Below are 17,863 nucleotides of genomic sequence, written 5' to 3'. Positions count from 1 at the left end.
TTCTGTTATTTGAATACTGTCTACGCATGAAATAGTCCACGTTTCCTTGAATGCAGCAAGAGGCTGCTAAATGTATTGAGGAGCTGCAAATGAAAGTGTATATCATTGAAAGATCAGTGAATATACCAACACTCAGTGGCAACTTTATTAGGTACCTCCTGCGCATAATAAAGTGGCGAATAAGTGTGTGTTCCTGGTCTTCTGCTGCTGTAGCCCATCCACTTCAAGCTTTGACATTTTATGTATTCACAGATACTCTTCTGCACACCACTGTTGCAACGTGTTGTTATTTGATTTACTGGTGCCTTCCTGTCAGCTTGAACTTCTGACCCCTCTCATTAACAAGGCACTTTTGCCCTCAGAACTGCCACTCACTGGATGCTTTTCTCACTATTCTCTGTACACTCTACAGACTGTTTTGCATGAATATCCCAGATAGCAACAGTTTCTGACCACCCAAACCACCCTGTTTCATAGTCAAAGTCACTTAGATCACATTTCTTCCCCTTTCCAATGTTTGGTCTGCACAACAACAACCTCTTGAAATGTCTGCACTCTTTTATGCACTGAGTTGCTGCCACATGAATAGCTGATTAGATATTTGCATTAACAAGCAGCTGTACAGGTGTACTTAATAAGGTGGCCACAGAGAGTATTTTTGACCTTATGATTAAGGGAAGGTCATTGATAAAGGAGTCAAGCTAACATGGCCCTCAGTTTCATCCTCAGAGATTGTTTGTACAAAACTTTCAATCATGTGAATGTTAATAAATGTGTGAGGATTCTTTACTGACAGCTCAAAATATATTACTCTAATGATTTATGACATCCCATTAATAAAACAAAGGGCAGATCAGTTTCAAATTAATTTACTCTGTATTCACCAAACTTACAATGACTCCACTACTGTTATGGATCAACTAATCAAAGACTTTGTTGATGGCATGTGATAAGCAGAAGCTTGACTGAAAACTTATTCCACCAAATGTACAGAAACAGAGGGGAAGGATATCAGAATCAGGTTTTTTTTTTATCACTTGGGAAGGTTAGAGTATTCCTAGTATTAACTAACTAACTTTAAAACATCTAAATATTTAAAGTCAGAAGTAAGAATAAGATGTGAGTAATCAGTGAAAGCAGTGGCAGGGGTGAATTTAAAAGATCAAAAGACTTGGTTTGGGAATGGTTTTATGCAAAGAGAAGCTTTATCAAAAACTACTAAAGATTCATTCCACTGCTCCACCACAGTCCCCACTGATTGAAAAAATAAATAATAAACTGCTTGGTATCAACAGGGGTCAAAAGTGGGAACTAAAGAATTAAGCACCAAAAATCTACTTTTACCACATGGTGATAATTTAGTTCAAAGATAACAGCACAATGATGTAGTGAAACATTAATTTACTTATTACAATGGCCTATAACTTATTGCGTTGGTCAAAATAATTCTATGAATAAGCTCTTCAAAAACATTCAATATAATTAGCATTGTAAATTATCTTGCAGTCAACTCAAAAATACCTTCATATAAACTTGAATATATTCAGTGCTATAGCTTAATCTTCTGATAGATTGCTTTCAAGTCTTATTTAAATACAACTAATTGCTTTACATATTGCTAGGTGGCAAGGTTACAGGAACTTTATCATGGCAGCCACAGTCTCTAATGACCAAATTTATTCATTTGTGCTTGAGGATGGCTGCCGATTACATCTACTGTGCAAGGGAATAATCACTAGCTATTGTTTAGATTTGTTCAGGAAAGCAAGCTGCTGACTGTCTGCAAATCCCAAATCTTATTGGAAATTTCTTTGGACCACCCTGTTGTTCAGAGGCTGGGGAGGTCTGAAGTTGCTTCGCATGAGATCATCTGGTCCCGTGAACTGCAGGGTGCGGAACTTTGCCATCTGGAAAATTTGAAGATAAGGGTAAGTTTAAGTCTGCCATTGCACTACCTCAGTCCAAGCCTGTTCCATCAACATTCTTTCAATACAAAACAATCAAACGTTGACACCATTACTTGACAATGTCAAAGTATATGCTCAAATTTACTTTCTGCTGCAATTAAACTTAAAAGCCACAGATTTAAGTCAAACACATGAGAATTCAATACTGGAGGCCTGTGACTAGTGGTATGCCATAGGGCTGAGTACCAAGTCCATTGTTATCATCTATGTCAATTATCTGGATGATAATGTGGTGAACTGGATCTGTAGATTTGTGGATGACATCAAAATTGGGGGCATTCTGACCAGTGAGCAAGGCTATCAAAGCTTGCTGCTTGATGTGGACCAGCAGAGAAAATGGGCTGAGAAATGGCAGATTGAATTTAATGCAGACAAATGTGAGATGTTGCATGTGTGGTAAACTATATATATATATGTTGTAACTGGGTTACCTGTCTGGACACGCCCCTCTGCTGACTGCTTCTGTGGCTCCTCCCACAGAACCCTGAATAAAGGCGATTACGCCATTGCTCCTCCTTCTCAGTTCAGGGGCAGATACTCAGCATGATGGAGGTCACATTTTACTGCTACTAAAAGCCTTTCAGTACTTACTCTACTTCTAGTCTTTTGAAGTTATTGATGGTGCATCAGTATGGTAGGACACTGAGGCGTGCAGTAAAACAAAGGGAACTGGGAATACAGATTTATAATTCCTCAAAAGTGGCATCACAAGTAGATAGAATTATAAAGAGCTTTTGGCACCTTGGCCTTCATAAATCAGGGCATTTAGTATCGGAATGTTATGTTGAAATTGTTCAAGACGTTGGTGAGGCTAGGTGTGCAATAATGTGTGCAGTTCAGCTCATTTATCTACAGGAAAGATACAAGTTGAAAGAATGCAGAGCAAATCTACCAGGGTGTCACTGGTTAAATGGCTCAGGACCTCTTTCCCTGGAGCACAGGTGGATATGGGGAGATTTTATTGAGGTATGCAAAATTGTGTGGGGTACAGACAAGGTGAATGCACGAGGGCCTTTTATCCCCTGAAGTTGTGTGAGAATAGAAATAGAGGTTTTGAGGGGGAAAGGTGAAATATTTGAGGTGAATATGAGGGGGAGCTTCTTCACTCAGAGGGTGGTGAGAATATTGAACAAGCTGCTAGCAGAAGTGGCAGATGGAGGTTCAACTGTAACATTTACGAGAAGTTTGGATAGGTACATGGATGAAAAGGGTGGGCTATGGCCTGGGTGCAGAGGATAGGACCAGGCAGACCAGGGCAGCAAATAGGCCAAAATGCCCATTTCTATTCTGTAAATCTGAAATAAAAACATTAAATGCTGGAAATACTCAGAACAGGTAGCTTCTTAAATTTCTTTCCGCAGATGCAGTCCGACCTGCTGAGCTTTTCTGGCACTATTAGCAGCTGAAACAAATCTCTTAAATGATGACGTAGTTAAGTCACTGTGGCACTCTGGGGGCATGGTTGACAGCACACCCCAGCATTCTGAGTGGCTTTTAAAAGCTTCTGGTATGCGTGCTCAGTAGAATTATAATGAGATGTTAATTTATTTTAGCTCGGGTTATTCAGTTGTTTCTTGTGTGTTTGTGTGCTACTCCGAATGTAAACAGGGTGTGGAATAATCTCCTTCCCTACCTGTATGTGACTGAGTTGGTTCTCACTGACCGACAGCGCTCTGTTATTGTTGAGATAAACGAGCTTTTCTCGTCAGTCATCATGGGCCCAATACTCGACACATTAACTTGATTTTATTGTGTCCCTGAGTAAGTTTTGCAGACATGATATGTTCTTTATATTCACCTGTTCTTTGCTAATAGGAATAGGTTCCTTAAGCACAATCCAGATGACACTCTCATATAGAGGAGGAGTTGTCAAGGATCCCAGATAAGTCCAATAATTGAGACTTGATGGCAGCAGAGTGCTAGGGTTAAAGTCTTTGAACTCAATTCTTGAACCCTAAAGAAGGATAATAAATAAAAAGTATATGTAGCTGTAATAAATACCAAAGCAGCAATTTAGACAAATTAATAATGCAGTCATTAACAATGCCTCGTGCTTATCAGGTATAATTTTTTCAAGGGTTACAAATAACAACCACTGCATGAAGCTAGATGCAGATGCTGAACATATGTAGGTGATTGATCAGTTTTCCCCAAACGCCTTAGTACACGACTGCATCTTCGACAGGAATGCTTGTAGGTAGCAGATATTGAAAGGCAAGGCAATCCTATTCAAAACACAACAGTGCCTGCTCCTTCATTTAACTGTTTGTACCACCCTCAAAGTAGCAATTCTAATCCTATTTTTTCCCCACACATTTCAAAAACACTTAGAAAATTGAAGTTTTCCCCCCCCCCCACAGGTTCATTTTCTTTTCTGTTATATGTATCAAAGCTTGTAGAAAAGAAACCAATAAGTTCAGTTTGAATGATAAATAGGGACAGGAAAGCATAGTCAAACAAGGCCTGTAAAGCGCAGAATAAATATAATCACACTAGTTAATGTCCCATTAAGCAACAATCTGCAATGTAAAAACTTCTCAATGGTGCCATTAAGTAACTCTTGCTCGTCAGTAGACTGTTCATGATGCTGCCCTTCAGTCTGGTCAGAAGCATACCCCATAACTGCATTGTTCCAAACCCATGGGAAAAAATGATTCAAATTTCAGTGAGAAGGTGAATGTGACTGCCTTTCCATCATGGTAACATTTTCATGAGCATCACATCAAGGAGCTCGTAGGACTGAATGCCACAGAAATCAGATCACCTTCAAAGTAAAAATAAGGGATTTAGGAGGTCACCCTTCTCAAATTATGAATAGCACTGCATAAATTCCTTGGGATGGTGCCTTAAGCCCAACAGAAAAATAAGTAACCACCAAATAGAGAATGTGAGATGAAGAGTCCTTGAAAGGGAGTCCGTAGGTTGTGGGAAGATTTCATTGATGGGGTGAGTAAAGTTATCCCCTCTGGTTCAAGAGCCTGGTGGTTGAGGGGTAGTAACTGTTCCAGATCCTGGTGGTGAGGGTCCCAGGGCTTCTGATGGTAGTGAGAGGACAGCATGGCCTGTGTGATGGGGGTTCCTTGATAATGGATGCTGCTTTGTGTAGATGTGCCCAATGGTGAGGAGTGCTTTACCTATGATGGACTGGGCCGTATCCACTACTCTATGTAGAATTTTCTGTTCAAGGGGATTGGCATTTTCATACCAGGCCATGATACAACCAGTGAATATATTTTTACACATATCTATAGCAGTTTGTCAAAGTTTTAGATGTTATACTGAATCTTTGCAAACTTCTAAAGTAGAGGCGCCGCCATGTTTTCTTCGCAAATGCACTTGTGTGTTGGGCCGAGGACAGGCCCTCTGAAATAATAACGCCAAGGAATTGTATCTCTGATTTCCTTCTCCTGAAAGTCAGTAATCAGGTCCTTGGACTTGCTGACATTGAATGAGAGGTTGCTGTTGTTGCACCACTCAGCCAGATTTTCAATCTCCCTCCTAAATGCTGATTTGTCACCATTTTTTATTTACCCTACGACAATGGAGTCATCAGCAAACTGAACTATGATGTTGGAGCTGTGTTTAGCCTTACAGTCATAAGTATAAGCGATTAGAGCAGGGGGCTAAGACCTGTCCTGGTGATTGTGGAGGAGATGTTGTTGCTAGTCTGAACTGACTGGGGTCTGCAAGTGAGGAAAATGAGGATCCAATTGCACAAGAAGATTGAAGCCAAGGGTCTTAAAGATCTAATGAACATGGATGAAATGTATATACGCCACTGTCTACAAGTTCTGCTCACCCAACGATCCATCTTGTATAAAAGTTGGCATTCTTTTTTTGTTGTGTTTAAATGCTCTAAAGAACCACTACCAAAATAGCACCTTGAAAATGTACAACAGCATCACTTCAGAAAGTTAGAGGGATGGGAGTAAATACTGGCTGTGGCATGTAGCAAAATCTAAGAATATATTAAAGGCGCACATGTTAAATGGTTAGTTTCTACTCAGTGTGGACACTAATTTAACGCAAATTTAATTAAGGTCAAAATGCATGTAATTACAATGAGATATGAAGAACTGTGGGCCCTAGTCCACTTATTCCAGTCATTCTTAATTGCAGAGTGTTAAAAAGCAGGAAATGTTGAGTGGTAGCACAATATGAAGTTAAGACATCAAACTACCATAAAGAGAAAGGAGAGATCTGAGTGCAAAGTAACTTTCACACCCCCATATGCTATTTAATAGTTACACATATGCAAGATATCCAAGACAAGGCTATTTTCTTTACAAAAGGACTGCTGGGTACCAAATGTCACCAACATACAAACTAGCTCCAGACTTGAATTAAAGATTGTTGAAGATAATAAAAATTGGAATATTCAGAATAAGCGAATAACTGAAATAGAACTAAATTGGAATGTGTTCTGATGGAGACCTCTGCTTCTTGGGGATCTACTAAAAATGCAACACACATGCTAGATACAAAGTGCTATTGTGGGATATGCAAATATAGTGCATTTCCCCACTGATTTAACAAGAGTTGTTGTCCAAACATCTTAAACTCATAAATACAAGGACATGTGGACAATCTGACAAATGTTAATTTTTTAAATCTGAAGATAAAACATAATAGGTCCTTCTGGCCCAACAAGCTGTGTCACCCAATCACACCCATGTGACCAATTAACCTACTCACTATTACGTGGGAGGAAACCAGAGCAAGAAACCCATGTGCTCACAGGAAGAGCATGCAAACTCCTTACAGACAGTGCTGGCAATGAAACCCAATGGCAGGCACTGTAATAGCGTTACACTAACTGCTATGCTACTATGCTGCACAGTTAATTAGTTGTTCATACACAAAGCATGATTTCAATTCTTAACCAGCATTATGCCAGATTTCACCTTTGCATAGAATAAAGGGTTACCACGAGGGCAAGTCTTCACTTGGTCTTGAACAATTAGATTGTAATAATAGAATTAAGCAGGTGTCAATTTACATTTACATTAATACATCCGAAAGTTGTACAAAATGGGATTCAATGTACCTTCACTTTGACACTCTCCAGCGAACTAATAACTCTTTGCAGGACCGGATTTTCATCTGATACCTGAAATTTACAAAAGATATTTGATCAGACAACTACCCATCATGATTCCTGTGGTGATTCAGTTCACACCTCAGAGAAGCTGTATCACCAAGGAAAGAATACCACTACCATTAGGCCACATTTCATTACTCAGCCAGTTTAATTTGCCCTTGCTTACAGCAGATACTATATGATTTTTTTTAAAAAAAAACTTTCAAAGGTTATTCTTGAAACTTGGTATGTTTCTAAACAATTGTTATAATAGTGCCTGGTATTATTGAGCTCAGATGATGGTTGCTCACATGACAATGTACTAAGGAATACTCACAAGTTGAATGAAAAGTTTAAAATGAACTCCATGAAAGAAACAATTTTGCTGTGTAACTGAGGCAAATTTCAGGCAAATTTACTTACAATCAGTATATAATGTATATAACATTAGTATATAACATCAGTATATAACAAATAGGCCATTGAAAATCTACAAGTTTCAACATTTCGATTCAGAGCATTTAATTTTAAAAAAAACTTGCAAGGGAAAAGAGTCACAGAGCGTGCATTCAGAGTGCCTGGTTCTAGATTCCCATAAGCTGAATGTGGGTTTTGCTAAGTTTCTGTGGTGGTGATGGAGAACCAGGGAACTCTAAGTCAGATGTAATTGCAATGAAAAATGACAATAGATGTGTTGTTCAGGCTGGTGGGTCTCCAGAGCATCAAGGAGGTCAACTGCTTTTTTTAAAAAAAAAACCTTGAGCTTCCTAGCACCAAGAGAAACTGATTTATTAGAGTTGCTGTAAAATAGTTCCTGTACTGCATTCTAGCAATGTACTACCATATATGTACAAATGATATATATATAGCTGTATGATGCAAGTGAACAAAATTCCTAAAGCAGTATTACAAAACTGTCCTGTATCCTAGCTGAATAATTTTCGGTAGAGTGGGTCAGATTCCAATGCCTCCAAGTAAAATAATGAAGTAGGTTCCGAAGTAAAAGTCAAGGAACCACAGGGGAAGGAATATTTAAGTAAACAAAAGTTACAGTCTGAAACTTTCTAATTCAGTGAGTGTAAGTGGATTCAAAAGCAGCATTTGCAAGAACTAGGTAATCACAGAAGGAAAACACTGGGTTTTGAGGAAAGCAGGGCCAGTGGGGGGTTTTATATTGCTCTACCAACTAACAGGTACAAGCAATATTCTAAATGGATGCCTGTGCTTTGGCATTCAATGAATCTAACCAATTACTGAAGTTGAAACTAATTAATCAACTCAGTTTATCTGAGAAATGTTTACATTTGCTTCAATATTAAAGGATAATGAGATATATAACTGTTCTCGATTTCTGAGTGTTCAGTTTGGTCAGGCATCTTGCAATTATGAAGAATGTATGGCAGCACCTCTACTTCCTTTGAAATTTGCAAAGATTTCGCATGACATCTAAAACTTTGACAAACTTCTATAGATGTGTGGTGGACTGTGTATTGATTGGTTGCATCATAGCCTGTTCTGGAAACACCAAAGCCGCTGAATGGAAAATCCTACAATAAATAGTAGATATAGCCCAGTCTATCATGGGTAAAGCCCTCCCCACCAATGAGCACATCTACAAGGAGCACTGTCACAGGAGGCATTCATCATCGGCAAACCCCGCCACCCAGGCCATGCTCTTTTCCCACTGCTGCTATCAAGGAAGCGGTACAGAAGCCTCAGGGTTTATACCACCAGGCTCAGGAGCAGTTATTACACCTCAGTCATCAGGCTCTTGAACCATCGGGACAAATTCACATGCCCCTTCACTGAACTGTTCCCATAACTAATAGATTCACTTTCAAGGACTATCTCATGTTTGATACTATTGCTTATTTATTTATTTTTTCTTCAGTGTTTGCAGAGTTTGTTCTCTTTTGCACATTGTCTGCTTCTCTGTCCTGTTGGGTATGGTCTTTCATTAATACTATTATGGTTCTTGGATTTACTGAGTATGCCCACAAGAAAACTAATCTCAGAGTTGTATACGGTGACATACTATACATGTACTTTGAACTTTGAACCTGTGATGTTAAACTACTTCAATTTTTGGTGAGTATAAGGCAGGGTCAACTGGTACTGCACAACTCCACTTCAAAAATCAAATCAGAAAAATGGCAGGTGCATTATGTTAAATTCCTAACATTTTCCAAGTTATTGGAATAGTTTCCAAATATGCACTGGATGAGTGTGATAACAATCTTGTTATGGAACACATGCTTATTGTTTGAGAACACAATTTGCCTGCTGTCTTTGGAAAATACCACCTAGTTGCTGTATCTGTATCCATTTCCTGTTTGTAGTCTTTTGTGGATCTGTCGCAAGTTCATACAGTAAAGACTATTAACCTTTGATGACCTTTGTTACTTCTGCATTGGTAGTTGATTATAGCAAATCTAAGGCAGTACGTAGATAATAACAAGTGCGGAAAACTTCCAAATGAATGCAGCAATCATCAAAACAGCCACAATATTCAAATCTATAGAAATACTGTACATTGAACAGTGTTTAACAAGCAACTGACACACTAACTTCCATAAATCTAATTTCACCCCATGTGGAATTCTACACAGTATAGAAATTCCTTGTTTTTGGAAAAAAAAAGTGTTGGCTTTTTAAAAATTTAATATAAAGATAGCATATCGAATATTCATTTGTACCTTTACGAAGACACCAATTACAGCCAAGCCATCAGGTTCTTTAGCAGCCACTTCAAAACTGGGATATTTTTCTGCATTCCAGTGTACCAAGTGAAGCTGCAAAAGAGCAACAGACTTAGTTGAAACTTGCTTCTGGCAAGTACATTAAAGAAAAGTAAGAATTCATACTTTTCAATCACAATGTGCTCAATCTTGCTCCAGCATGTTTGATGACGATACCCCAGCTAGGGCTGAGCTATTGGCAGGTTGAGTGACTAAACCTTACTCAGATATAATGATGCTGAAAATTCATCATCAGGGCCAATTTACGAAGACACATGTTAAATCACACAATCACACTGTTCATTTATGCTTTATTTTGGTGGCTTATCAAATATAGCATTGCTGCAGGAATAAACATTTCAGGTCTATGTCGTTTCATCATAAGTGGACTTCTGAGATGAAGACCAAAATAAATAGAAGCAAGGGAAAGAAAAAAGTGTGATGAAGGGTCAAGATTAATTGCTTAAAGATAAAAAGACTAACGTGGCTCCATATGAAATGGTTACTGCGAGATATCGGAAGGGAAAGGAAGCGACTCACCTTTCTTCTGCCATTTTCCTAGACCATAAAGACAATTTCTTTGCTAGAGTTACTACATTTTCTCATTCTCACCACTTAAATGTGACTTGTACCATCATCCTACCACTTTCTCTTGCCTTAGCTCTAATTTCATTCACTAACAAAATTGCTTGATCTGATTAATGTTTCCAGCATGTTTTAATATTAATCCAGACTTCCAATACCCAAAGCCTTTTGCCTTGACCTCCTCTTAGATTTGACTTGTGTTTGCAATACAAGTTAATCCAAGTCTGGCACTAACTAATCCCTTAGGTTTCAGTATACCCTTAGTTGTTGTTTTTTCTTTTGAGTACTGACTGTTATGGAGGAAATATATACACACTGAGGATTATTTACTCAAAAAATGATTTAGTCGCTGTGAAATTCCAGGCTGAGCTTTTAATATATATTAGCAGCAAACACAGGAGGGATTTACTCAATTCATACAGTAACTGCACATTTTGTCAGTCACTATTAAGAGGAGAATTACACTGGATGCCTGGTTTTTTGAAATTCTTAAGATACCCTGATCCTTTGGAAAATCATTTTATCTTACCAAAATTATCTTCAAAAGGTTAACCCAAATATAAACAGCCAAGGTATGGCAGAAATATTCAATGTATATCTCAAAATATATTTATATATTTTATCGAAAGGTTCTTTCTTAATCTCAGACACTAAACAGCTTGTCAAAAAGAAGAAACATGAAAACTGAGCAGAAAGGAAATAGAAATTACAAGAGAATAAACATGTTCCCTTTCTCTGGTGTCTTCTTAACTATTTTTTATAAAATTCTTCCATATTACATCTTCAATTTAATCAGCTTGTGTTGAGCAATTATTATAAAGGTTAGAATATGGTCTTGCTTTCCCTAGAGTCAGTGTTCTCATGCAGTCCAACAGCAAAATTAGCCCCAAGTACAACTTACAATATCCACGAACAAACATGATTTTGTCATATTAACATATTCATGAAGGACCCTTGGAATTCTCAGCCAAACATATCCATTTTTAAAAAAAAACTTTGATTAGTTTGGCAAATACTGCCTTTCACTTTAATATTTGTACTTGCAGCTAGCATTTTTAGCAAAGCTCAACTCCTTCATTTCTTGTACTAATCAGAGGCACCAAAAAACCTCCCATTTTTCCTACAAGCACAAGCATTTAGGCATACTTACCTCTGCAGAATAAGATTTTCCATCTATTATATGTTCACTGCCACGCTCATCACAAGCTCCCCAGTGCAAGTGGAACTGGCGTAGCCGATATTTACCACTAATGGGGCCACCTGACAGTACTGAAGTAACAGAGGAATTAGTATTAACAAGGTAACCAAATAAAAAAACATTACAATATATCTGTAATTAATTCTATCATATTGAAGAATTTATCTTCTGAATAAAAGTATGATATATCCAAATTTATAGTTTTTTTAAAACATGAGTCAATGGCTCCAGGTGCTTCATGGGAAATTCATCAAATAAAATTTGACACCAAGGACAACAATTTTAGTGTGGCGGTAATGCACCATTAATCTGGATGCCAACTGCCGTAAAACAAGATACAGACAGACAGAACAATTTTAGTGGAGACTCAAACAAGAGAAGGAGGTCTGCAAAGAGGTTTAAGGGAGGAACTCCGGAAGTGATGTATTTGGCATCCAATGACAACCTCCAATGGAGATGGATTAGATTCAGGAGTGTTTACAAGGCCAGATGGAGGTGAATGGCACACTTGGATATCTAAAAGTAATGTTAAAGATAAGGAGCATGATAATGGAAGGATATGAAAAGGACAATTTAAATTACATTTGGTTGGAAGCCAAGTCACATGGAGCACAGAGGGGAAGATGCACGGAACATGTGAAAGTTAAAGCCTGAGCAGCAGTTATGGATAACATAGAGTTAGGGGCACATAGTACAGAAAAAGGTCATTAGAACCATGTCAACCGTCAAGTACCCACCTGCACAATCCTGTTTATAGCCACTTAGTCCACTGCCAGTCATGCCTTGGCAATTCAGGTTTTTGTACAGATACTACTTAAATGTAGCGACTACTTGCCTCTAATACCTTCTCAGGAACATAGAATAGTACAGCACACAAATAGGCCTTTCAGCCAACAATATTGTGTTGATCAAATTAAATTATAATCAAATGGACAACCGAACTAATCTCCTCTGTCTATACAATATACATATGGTTCAATGTTCCCTCATTCATGTACCTATCTAAATGTCTCCGAGAAGCTTCTACCACCACTCCAGGCACCCACCTCTAAATAAAAATACTTGTCCTTCACATCTCCTTTGAAATTACCCCCTCTCACCTTAAATGCATGCCCTTTGATATTAGACATTTCAACCCTGCCAGAAAGATGCTGCCTGTCTGGGGAACACACAAAATTCTGGAGGAACTCAGCAGCTCAGGCAGCACCTAGGAAAAGGAATAAACAGTCGATATTTCAGGCTGAGGCCCTGCCTGTCTACTGTCTATGCCTCTCATAATCTTATAAACCTCTATCAGATCTTTCCTCAAAATCTGCCACTCAGGAGTAAGCAACCAAAGTTTGTCCAACTTCTTGTTGTAGCACATGCCCTCTAATCCAAGTAGCATCCTGGTAAAACTCTTCTGCACACTCTCCAAAGCCTTCCTATAGCAGCGCAGCCAGAATTGTATGCAATACTCCAGATGCAGCATAACTAGAATTTTATAAAAATGCAATGTAACTTATTGACTTTTGAGTTCAATGCTTCGACTAATAAAGTCAAGCACGCCATATGCCTTCTTAACCCATGTAGCCACGTTCAGGGAACTATGAACTTGGATATGAAGATCCCTCTGCTCATCCACACCCTTAATAGTGTACTCTCTTTACATTTGACCTACCAAGATGCAACACTTTACATTTGTCTGGGTTAAAATCCATTTGCAATTTCCCAGCCATATCTTCAACTGATCTATATCCCACTGTATATGACAGTCCTCTACTCTACTCACAACACCACCGATTTTCATATCATCTGCAAACTGACTAACCCAACCATCTACATTTTTATCCAGGTCATGTATATATACATCAGACAGCAAAAGTCCTGGTACAGATCCTTGCAGAACACCACTAAACACAGACCCCCAGCTACAACAAGTTCCTTCAATCACTACCCTCTGTCTTCTACAGGCAAGCCAGTTCTGAATCCAAACAGCCAATTCACCATGGATCCCACACATCTTAATCTTCTGGATGAGTCTCCCGTAAGGGAGCTTTTCAACCACCTTAGGGCAACATTCATGTAGACAACATCCACAGCTTTGCCATCATCAATCACCCTCATCACCTCGTCAAAAAACTCAACCAACACCTGCTCTGCACAAAGCCATGCTGGCTCTTCTTAATTAGGCCATGATTCTCCAAAGGTTCACAAATCCCTTCCCTGATAATTCTCTCCAGTAGCTTTGGCTAATGAGACTCACCAGTCTACAGTTTCCAGGATTAGCCCTGGTTCCTTTCTTGAATAATGAAACAGCACAAGATACTCACCAGTCCTCTGGGACCTCACCTGTGACTGGAGAGGACTCAAAAATATTGGTCAAGGCCCCAGCAATCTCCCATGTCAGACATGGACTTTCTCCAAAAACAGCTGTTCTCAATTAACTCTCCCTAGTTCCTACCTAATGTTCACATAATTTGCCCTGCCCTAGTCAATTTGCCCTGCCCTAGTTCAATACTCTCACATATGGTCTATACTTATCCTCATCTATAACTATCTTAAGACATAGGGAGTTGTGTTCAATGTTCCCCAACTTTTCATCCACTGAAGGGTTGGTCACCTGGCCAGGCTCATTACCCAACACCAGACCAAGTAGAGCCCCTCTTGTGTTGGACTATCTACATATTGATTTAAGAAACCCTCCTGGATGCCCCTAACAAATTCTGTCCCATCTCAACCTCTTGTATTTACACTCAGAAGTTTACACAAGGATATTTAAGTTCCCCATGACAACAGCCCTATTGTCTTTACACCTTTCCTTAATCTGCCTGCATATCTGTTCTTCAATGTTGTGGTGGCTATTAGATGGTCTGTAGCACAATACCATCTAAGTGATTACACCTTTCCCATTTGAGTTCCACCCATACAGACTGAGTGGATAAGCCCTCCATTATGTTCCCCCTGAGTGCAGCTGATATTGTCCCTGATTAGTAATGTAACTTCCTCACCTCTTACCTCCCTCTCTACCTTTTCTAAGACATCTAAACCCTGGGACAGTAAGCATCCATTCCTGTCCCCCTCCCAATACAATGTCTGTAATGGCCACAGCATCATAGTTGTATGTACTGATCCATGTTGTAAGTTCATCACCTTTACCCATAGTACTCCTAGCATTAACATACACACACTTGAAACTCTGTCCTATTGTATCTAATCCTTGAGAGTATCCTGCAGCCGCTCTGAGACCTTCTTAATGCCAGCACCTGGGAGGCAACACCATCCTGGTGTTTCTTTTGTGGCCAAAGTATCCCCTGTTCATCCCCCTAACCTCCCAGGGTGGCACAGTTGTGTAGTGGCTAGCACAATGCATTAGCAACCCAGCGTGGCTCAAAGGGCTAGTACAGCCTGCTCTATGCTGCATAGCAATTGATAAATAAATAATTGTTTTGTTTTCTATCACGATCATTCTACCTGACATTACCCTTCCCTGCTGAGCCTCAGAGTTGACCACAGTTCCACTGGCCTGGCTGCTACACTGATAGGTCACCCTGCACCCCCCCCCCCAGCAGTATCCAAAGGGCTATACTTGATGCTAAGGGGAATGGCCACAGGGAAAACCTGCACTTACCGCTTACTCTGCTTATTTCTCTTGGTGGTAGCCCATCTGTCATCTGAAGCCTACATGCTGGGTGTGACCAATTCAGTAAAAGTTTCATCTGTAAGGTTTTCAGCCACTTGGGTAGACCCGAGTACTTTCAGCTCCAGTTCCTTGACGTTGACAGTCAGGAGTTGAAGTCAGGTGCACTTTCTGCAGGTGTAGTCGTCATCCTGAAAGCTCACTCCTTACAGGAAGAGAATTCCACTGCCCTAACTGCCATTTTGCCCACACTGAATTGGGGTCTAGGGACTTGCAGACAACAAAAAAGCTCACCTAGTCTTAACTACGCCTGCTCCCCGAAGCCTGCGAGTTTCACACTCACCTAGGTCACTTACTCAGCCTCTTCTTGCTCAGCTTCTTATACCTTTAGCTCTAGCTTCTCAACCTTAAGTGCTACAATCAAAAATAAATAATAATTGACTCAGAAGCACCTTTAGCCTCCGCTTGTTCTCGCCAAAGCCTATTGAGCCAAAGCCGCCAGCCCCAACAATAGCCCGCTCTGCTTACACCTCCCTTCCATTTACTGGCTCAAATAAAAATAAAAAACAAAACAAAAAGTGTTCCAGACTTTACCACCAACTAGGCAAAAATTATTCTTTGTCCGATCTCCTGCAAATCTCTTGTTTTAAAATCAATGGCCTCTGGGCTTGGATACTTCTGCCATGGGACCATTTTACTTACTACCTACATTATAGATTCATCTTGTTTTGTATTTTTATTGGGGTTCCCCAACCTCCCACCCCCACCTTCAGCCTTGTCAATTCCACAGGAACAATCCCTTGCAATTACTCCTCAGAACTGAAACGTTCAACTTCAGGCAACAACCTGGTCAAACTCCTCTCCACCCGCGCTACCACATCCTTCCAACACTCTGGTCTTGCTGAAGTCCTCTATTCCAATCTCCCACAGCATTAGTAGTGGTTGGATTGAGAATGTAGATTGGCTAGGGTTGTGACCAAGCAGTAGAGGGGAAGCAACAGGGAACTCTAAAGCAGATATGTTATAATTTTGCCGGGCAGGCAAACTTTGTTTAGTATGAGTGCTTTTTTTTATTGGTTGCAAACAGAGTTACGATTGGGACAAATCAATTACATATTCAACTTCAATCTCAATTATTTTTCTTTTAGCAACTGCTGCAACGATCCGAGCGGTTTTCTTTGTTCACCCAAAGCAACTTTTCAACTCTTCTAGGATTCTTTGCAGTCCTACAGAATTGCAGGTAGACCCTATCAAAATCGGGCTTCATAATCACTATTCACGCCGTTAACCGCTCGCTACATTTCCGCCCTCAATCATTACGAATGAAGCAAAGATTGGTTTAGTGCTTCCACTGCCCGACTTTAAATACAGCAGCAGTTAGAAACTGTCCGCCAACGTGCTCTTTAATGTGAAATGTACAGGAGCAGGATAGAGTCAAACCTGAACGCGCATTTCACGTCTTTCCCGAATCTAAGACAGCAACATACAAACTGTCGCATTCTCGGTAACGGTCACTTATAACAAGGTTCGAGTAGCATTCCCATACAACCACAACATCTTTACTAACCAGATTGGTCTTTGCTGTCGTCGAAATCCACCTGGACCGATATGCCGCTGTTAACGAGGCTCTTTGCGCCGGATGGGTCGTAGCTGAGACTCAGCGGCTTCAGGCTCGGGTCGTACTTGGTTTCCGCATTCTTAATATCGATGGGGGACTGCCGGATGCCTTCCTTCGCCACGGGGAAAATCTCAGCCCAATGGGACGGACCTGCAGCGTGAGATGAGAACCAAGGTCACCCACTGCTCCTTGAGGGCTGCAGCCTGAGTGAAGGAAGAAGGGGCGGAGAGTTTCGATTTTGTAACCGGAAAGCAGTTACATTTTTTTTCTCGTGACTGTGAATCTGACACCTAGTAGTTTGTACTAAAATAGTTAATCTATAGAGCTGAAGGCAAATTGCCTCAATGATTAATTCCGATCAGGCATTTGAATTTGACAACAAATATCAAAGTGCACTTTCCTACAATGTTAGTTAATCTTAAATCATTGAACCTTTTACCCCTGATAACAAGATTTCCTTGCAATAAATATATTAACGTTCTTTCGTTTTTAAACGGACATTAACTGTGGAAATGGGCATTTAAATGCAGGGAGGAAAATCTCAAACACCAGCTCTCCACTGGAAAGAGATCACAATTCGGCAGACAGAACGTTTCTTTAAACCTCCCCGGAGCCGGGCCGCTTGGAGGACAGAGCCAGCGGACCGTGACAATCACTGGCCAGATTCGGGCAGCTGCCACCTCAGCCTTGTCCCCGCCAGGGTTGTGCGGTGTCGCGGTGAGCAAAGCTCACCGTTGTCTGGTCCGTAGCCCCAAGTTGCCGACATGGTTGTAGCCGCCGAGTGCGCTGCTTAGGTTGCTTCCTCTGATCACACGAGCTGATATCTGGAGCGCGCCTTGACTAAGGACCAGCTTTTATAGGCTGCACGGTTGCTCACCATTGGATCAGCGACGTGCGTTATGTCACAGATGTAATCGGGGAAAAAAGAATCCAGTTGAGATCTTGACGGCTTTGGTGGGAGCGGGATGAGGCTGAGAAACGCGCACTTTTACTTTACATTAGGCTTTATCTCTGATCTGTGGCGGAGTGGAACGAGGTTGTGAATTGTAAGAGTGTAC

The 17,863-nt window shown here is 40.2% G+C and overlaps 1 protein-coding gene across 1 annotated transcript; it reads right to left on the bottom strand.

Annotated features, from left to right (window-relative positions):
- Positions 1-853: 853 nt before the first annotated feature.
- Positions 854-17,645, bottom strand: LOC140196682 (carbonic anhydrase 13-like). The gene is made up of 7 exons (XM_072256297.1): positions 17,538-17,645; positions 16,755-16,955; positions 11,521-11,639; positions 9,744-9,839; positions 7,015-7,077; positions 3,766-3,921; positions 854-1,907 (listed from the first exon to the last, which is right to left on the bottom strand). Exons 1-7 carry the CDS (start codon positions 17,569-17,571, stop codon positions 1,797-1,799), a joined length of 780 nt encoding a protein of 259 aa, XP_072112398.1. The 5' UTR covers positions 17,572-17,645; the 3' UTR covers positions 854-1,796.
- Between the last annotated feature and the right edge of the window lie 218 nt (positions 17,646-17,863).

This window comes from Mobula birostris, chromosome 1 (assembly GCF_030028105.1).
Source record: "Mobula birostris isolate sMobBir1 chromosome 1, sMobBir1.hap1, whole genome shotgun sequence".
Taxonomy (NCBI): domain Eukaryota; kingdom Metazoa; phylum Chordata; class Chondrichthyes; order Myliobatiformes; family Myliobatidae; genus Mobula; species Mobula birostris.
This window is presented reverse-complemented; position numbering and strand designations above follow the sequence as displayed.